Here is a 6,464-nt window from a genome sequence, read left to right as displayed (position 1 = left end):
GGATGGATGGATGGATGGATGGATGGATGGATGGATGGAATCCAGCCTTTTCTTTTGTCTCAAAATGTAAAAATATCAATAAATGTTAACAATCATTGGATGTTTTTAGTTTTATAATTTCACATCTACTGGCCAGAAAAGCACCCTCTCACAAACTGAAAGTGGCCCATGGGCCACCACTTGATAATGACAATTGCAGCAGGTTTTGCGGCTCTGGACACGTTTAATTTAGTGAACAAAAGTACAGAAATGGTTGTTTTGATGGTAAAGGTTGCAGACCCCTGCTCTAGACATAATGGTGTTTAGCTCCAAATGTATCAGATCATCTAACCAAGTCCAAATCTTCATGCTAGGTGGCTAATCTAACTGACGTATCAATCTGAGCCCTGCAGTGGTCAAAAGAAGCTATTTTACTTGAGGTGAGTCCGTTAATGTTTTTTTTCTCACAATCATGAACCAGTTGCACTTTCTTTGCACTTGCAACATAATGACATTCAGCAGGAGCCTATAAAGATTTTTAAAAGCATCTTTTGAATCGAATGCAGGAGCCTTGTGAAGTTTTATTATCAACTTTTGATCAACAGATTTATGCCACCAGAACATACCGTGGTGCTTTCTCTGGGTTTGGGGACGCCCAGTAACTCGTGCGCGAGCAGCGACTCCTCCAGCACTCGGTCATAGCTGATACTGATGGGTAACAGTGTAATGTCATACACCTCTCCTTTAAAGAAGGGCTCCAGCACCATGTGCATCATACCTGCAGACACACACAGGCACGTACACATGAACACACGCACAGCAACGTTTTCTTCACTTGGAGTGAACAAAGTCATGAGAAAACGTGTAAAAGTGCTAAACCTTTGTTTTTATTTTATGGCTTAAAATTAGTTTCATTTTAAATTTTCATCTTAAAGAGAACTGTTATCCATTTTGGCTGATATACAGTGAGTGTATTATGTGTTGTACAAGCTGTAGAGTACAACTAAGGCATCAAATACATGATGACTATCCTTCATTCTAAAATCTAAAGCAATACAATACATTTACAAAAACTGTGTACTGGTATTTGGAGTAAGAACATTCTACTTAAGGACTAAATTTAGAATGGCTCCAAAGTCAACAAATCTGCTCTAGAATAGATAGATCTTGTGATCTACATACATTGTCAAAGTAAAATAAATTTTCAGAAAAAAGATGCTAAAAAATGAACAATCACCTAACTTTGGTGGGACAGACTTCAAGGTCCGACTCCTGAATCCCTCTACATAAAACTCCAGAGGAGCGAATCCTTTCTACAGGAAAAAACACTAATTAATACACAGAAAAGCACATTTCTAAATGATTATAATAAGGCTGTTGTGTCAGATCATTATGTAACGTACTCTGACAATAGTTCGGACGTATTCTGACAGCACGGCCCAGTAGAGTTTGTCAGAGCCGATGGCGCGTCGGATGAAGAACGCTCCAGAGCGACGCAGTATCTCCCCGACGATCTTCATCCCTGCAAGAGCTTTAAAGCAGGAGAGAAGCAAACATTACAAAGAAGTGGGAGCCTGCATCTACGCTTTGATTCTTTTAATGGTTCCAACTGTGTCGTTCCTAAGTCGATACTTGCGAATTCCTGCAGCGATGACGGGCACAGGGATGTCGTAACTGAACAAGATGTAGGAGATGATCAAGAAGTCGATGTAACTCCTGTGATTGGGCATCAGGATCACCAGATTCTCCTGAGTGGCTTGTTGGAGCTACAGCAACGGAGAGTAAAATCACAAAAGAAACGTTTGCTTTAGAGTACGGTACTGTTTTTTTAATGTGACTGAAATTTTAACTTAATCGTGCACAGATCACATAAAGAAAACTAAATTAAACATTTAAAACAAGATTTTTTTATTGGCTCTTTTAACTAGAAATAGAAATAGTTCAGCATTTTGACATCTGTGTCGTTATTCCTTAGGAATTATCCAGTTTATTTAAGAAATGTATTTTCTACCAATATGGCAAGCAGATCTGATGCAATGCAGTAAAGTTTGCCTAAATCATGATTCTACCACCACCGTGTTTCAGTGATAAAATTAAGTTCCTTTCATTCTCTGCAGGGTAGAGATGGACAAATCACATCAGCTAGTGCTCAGAATTAGTCGGTTTTAAACTTGACCGGTCACCAGCCAACCCAGTGCACATTTAATTAGTTCCTGAATGCATCGCAGCAATTTGTGCAAATTTAGTGTAATTTTTTTTTGAAGTCCTACAGAAAATAAACATTGTCCTGTAATGTGATGCTTTGAGATGTGCAGAAAAAGACAAAAATGATGTGAAGCTTTAATCTGGTTCAGAAAGTAATACTGTCTTTCTTATTCAGTTGAGTTTTAAATGTGCAAACATGTCGGTTTGATCACCTGGAAGACATTTATTTTAGATTTCCAGTGACAGAGAATGTTCTGTAACCTGATTCGTTTGGAAGAAAACATTTTTTTTTATGAAATTTTTTTGTTCAACAAAAAAATTGGAAAAAAACAGAATGTACTTTATTATTTATAGTTGTTAAGAGAGAGACTGGAATCTGAAACGTTTAATTATTAATAAAAATTTGGTTGGATTTGCATTTTATTTAACCTTACTCTCTTGTTTAAAGTTACGCCTGGTTATTTTCTTTAGCCACATATATTATCATACACCATGCTTTACAGAAACATATCAATAAGCTCATCACCTGGGTAGAAGGTAAACTTGCACAAACGTTTTCTCCAGGTGCTATGGCTGCCTGTGGATTGTTTGAGTAAATGCTCATTAGAGCAGTGGTTCTCAAACTTTTATCGAGGACTAAAAGCTTACTGACTTACACACTTATCACACATAAACAAGCAAATTGCCCAAACTCCTAACTATAACTATCGTTTGAAGAGTACATTTTAAGACGTGACGGTATGTGCATTTATTCCCACATACACCGTGGTCATGGCTCCTCTACAACTGAATCCAATTTTGTTGCCATTTTGTACCTTTTTTTGTCAACAGGTCCTGTAGAGACGTCAGTGGAGCTCCTTAATAAGTCACTACCTCATTAGTAAATCATTGTGTAATTTCCACAAAAGGTCTGAAAGTATCCTCAATCCGTTTTGTTCCAAGTCGTTTTATTTGTAGCCAACATTGTACCACTCGTCTTTGTGGCCCTCTGCTTTTATCACAGCTTATGACATTGAATTAGCATGTTGTTTACCTTGTAAACAGTTGTTACCAAAACTGCTTCTGAGGACCAGTAGAAAGATCCCGAGTACTACCAATGGTACTTGTACTCAAGTTTGAGATATTTTTGTGACCTTTTTGTTTTCCTGCCTGATAGGAAACTCTGACTATGCAATACTGGATGCTTCAATAATAAATGAAAAACTAAAATGTATATTTGATTCTGATATTTAGTTATGTTCTTCTTCCTTAAGATTTAAAGATTTTTTTATTTTTTTTGGAAATTACTTGAGATTTACATCAAATTTGTGCCCAAATATATAAAAAGTCCTTCTTTTTTCAAGAACCACAGTGTGTTGCATGGACAATAGCTGTTCTTGTGTTGAACTGACCGTGCTGAGTCCTTCCATGTTGACAAAGATGGCACTGAAGAGCTTCTTGAACACTTTTGTAAATGTGTAGGCCATCAGCCTGATAAACCGCAGCTGCAGATTTTGAGACATTTCCTCCAGAATCTCACAAACTTTTTCTCTCACTTCCTGCTCGGATGACCCCGTCTCCATGGAAACCTGAGGAGACAAAAATGGGAAAGTATTAGCCTGATTGATGCTACCACAGTAGAAAACGTCTTGTTGTTGCTACATCTTTCAAAAGACATCCACCTCTTTGGTCACGTAGCGCAGATACTGGGACTCCAGCACCGCCCGGTGAAGTTCGACACTAGTGCAGGGCGGGACTCCTTTGTACAATGGAGGACTGAACGTCCTGAAGGCAAAGCCAAGGTCACTGGAGAGCCTCCTCTCCTCCAATATGTCCACAAAGTCCTCCTCATCTTGCTGGACCACTACGCCCAAATCTCTGTACTGAAGTAGGGTGATGGTGCAGTTATTTAAAAGCTGACACATTTAACAAAACAATGTAGCGGTGTGAAGTCTAAATAAGGCTTTAAAGAAAAATATGAATAAAAATATACAAATATATAATATTTTAGGCATACATGAGTAAAAAAACTATTCATCAGAATCACTTACCGTAACTATGAGATTCAAATACACTTCTAAATGTCTTTTCTATTGTTATTTTTACTCTACAGCATTTTTTTTTTTTTAATCCTAACATGCTAATATCTGCATCAGCTGAGATGTAAATATTGTTGTGCTCGTTTTGTTATTTTTAATTCCTAAAACAGACATTTAGAATTCAGCTGTGACATCATATGCAGCCATGACAGGCGTTAAACAACAAAAACAAAAGAAAGATGGGCCAGTTTCTAGTTTCTTTACATTAAGTTTTCAGCTGAACTTTTCATTTGACAGCTCAATTCTGTACGTCGTTTCACAATAAAAGTCGTAACATTAAATGTAACGTCCTAAAACAAAAGATAAAGCTTGTCACGCTAATTACGACAGATATTTTTACTGCATCTAAAGTTCACCGAGTGATTTCTGTTTGAACTCTGACCTATTAAGCTGTAACACCGAATAACGTTAACTAGTGTCCGAAGTTTGATGGATTTCTGTCGCAGATAAAGTGGCTCTCCGTACCTAAATAATCCACATGACAGTAATTTACTTCTAATCGTCTCAAAAAGTCCTACAAACATAAAGTTGTTGTATTTTAAAACGTGTAAAGTCGGAGCTCACGGTGACCGTTAAGATGCAACAAGTGTCGCGGAGGGATACAACAAGACGGCGTTAATGGCGTTGTCTTACCGTGTTTGACATTGTGTGCATTTACTAACGATCTTCTCGGCTGGCTTTGTCTCATCCATTCACTGTGGTTTTTTTTCTCATGAGAGGTTACTTCACTGCACACTGCGGACCGCGCTGCAACCTGCAGCTTGCTCCAATGAGGTCGTTCGGTTCTGGAAACTCCTCCCAACCCGCTTGTAGTGGTGCGCCTCTTTTCTCTGCAAGAAACCTCCGAACTGTTGCGCAGTCAAGACAAGTGGAGTGAATCAGGGGCGTTGCCAAGAGGGGGCCAGCGCGGGCAATGAATGAACCCCCATAGGAGTTTGCTGGTCCCCTTTTGACACCCCCCCCCCCCCCCCCCCGGCCAAATAATGTTATCCTCCAGAGTTTTTATTTGGAGTGGATATTTATTTGAGCTTAGGAAAACCTCATACTCATATTGTTTTCTTGTTTTTGAACATCCATCCATCCATTATCTTTACCCGCTTCTTCCATTTTTGGATCACGGAGGTCGCCGGTGCCCATGTCCGTCAATCACTGTGCAAGGAACGGGGACACCCTGGACAGGTTGCAAGTCCATCACAGGGACACATGGAGACAAACGAGACAAACATTCACTCTCTCACACACACCTAGGGACAATTTAGAGTTACCAATCAGTCTAACATGCATGTTTTTGGTCTGTGGGAGAAAACAGGAGTACCCGGAGAAAACCCACGCATGCATGGAGAGAACATGCAAACTCCACCCAGAAAGGCCCCCGGACCGGGATTTGAAGCAGGATAACCTGCTCGCTGAGAGGCAGCAGCTCTGCCAGTTGCACCACCGTGTATCCCCTAAAATATAGATAGAAAATAAATAAAATTCAAAAAATTTGAAGGAAAAAACATTAAAAGTTGGTCTCCCTGAATAAAGACAACAGTTCTAAGTTTAACAGAATTAAACATTTGATGCAAAAAGACAGTGCACTCATAACAGGTACTTGGGAAGTTAAATGCATAAATGTATATCTTAAAAACGAAGAGGACAATATTCTGAGTATAGTGAGTCGCTGTTCTAGTAATTTAAGCAGTAAGATTTTTTATGAAGACCTGTAACAGAATGTGATTCCCATATTTAAGAGTGTATTGTCATGCTTCCTATAGGTCTTTATCCGTTTTTCTTTGGATACTGACTATAAATACAAACTATTAAACAACAGTAGAGGTGAAACTAGATTATGAGCTAGAAAATTTCAGAAGATGTTTATGAATGGGCCGATGCAAAATGGTTCAACATCAACTTTGTTATAATCAGAGTTAAAAAAAAATTATATATTTTGATGTCTGAACTGTATCTGTTGGACTTTAAAACTTCAACACTTTATTATCTTATATTGTAGTGTTCATTTGTTTGCACTTCCTTTAGACAGGAGATAGTTTAAATGCTGGTGTTTTTCTCCTATAAAGAGCATATAGAAACTTAAAATAACTAAAGTTTTTTTTTTCTACTGGAACTCAGCAAAAAGCTTTACAAATTGCAAACATTTATTTTTTTCTAATTCACCGTGTTCTAAATCTTTACAAATTAGTGACCATATTTTAATTGAAG

General features: G+C 38.2%; 2 protein-coding genes across 2 annotated transcripts in view; both read right to left on the bottom strand.

The window, feature by feature from the left end:
* Positions 1-5,090, bottom strand: part of gnpat2 (glyceronephosphate O-acyltransferase 2) — a 10,920-nt gene extending 5,830 nt beyond the window's left edge. The window contains exons 1-7 of the mRNA XM_037685819.1: positions 4,896-5,090; positions 3,846-4,046; positions 3,576-3,752; positions 1,616-1,745; positions 1,383-1,510; positions 1,217-1,292; positions 606-757 (exon numbers count right to left, since the gene is read on the bottom strand). Coding sequence (XP_037541747.1) covers positions 606-757; positions 1,217-1,292; positions 1,383-1,510; positions 1,616-1,745; positions 3,576-3,752; positions 3,846-4,046; positions 4,896-4,916 — 885 coding nt within the window. The 5' untranslated portion in view covers positions 4,917-5,090. The remainder of the gene's footprint in view (positions 1-605; positions 758-1,216; positions 1,293-1,382; positions 1,511-1,615; positions 1,746-3,575; positions 3,753-3,845; positions 4,047-4,895) is intronic.
* LOC119418514 (WD repeat-containing protein 26) overlaps positions 1-6,464 on the bottom strand; it is a 368,230-nt gene that overhangs the window by 230,066 nt on the left and 131,700 nt on the right. The gene's annotated exons all lie outside the window — the stretch shown is intronic.

The sequence above is a fragment of the Nematolebias whitei genome, chromosome 12 (assembly GCF_014905685.2).
Source record: "Nematolebias whitei isolate Nwh7 chromosome 12, NemWhi1, whole genome shotgun sequence".
Classification (NCBI taxonomy): domain Eukaryota; kingdom Metazoa; phylum Chordata; class Actinopteri; order Cyprinodontiformes; family Rivulidae; genus Nematolebias; species Nematolebias whitei.
The sequence above is the reverse complement of the archived record's forward strand: the minus strand, read 5'-3'. Positions and strand labels throughout refer to the sequence as shown.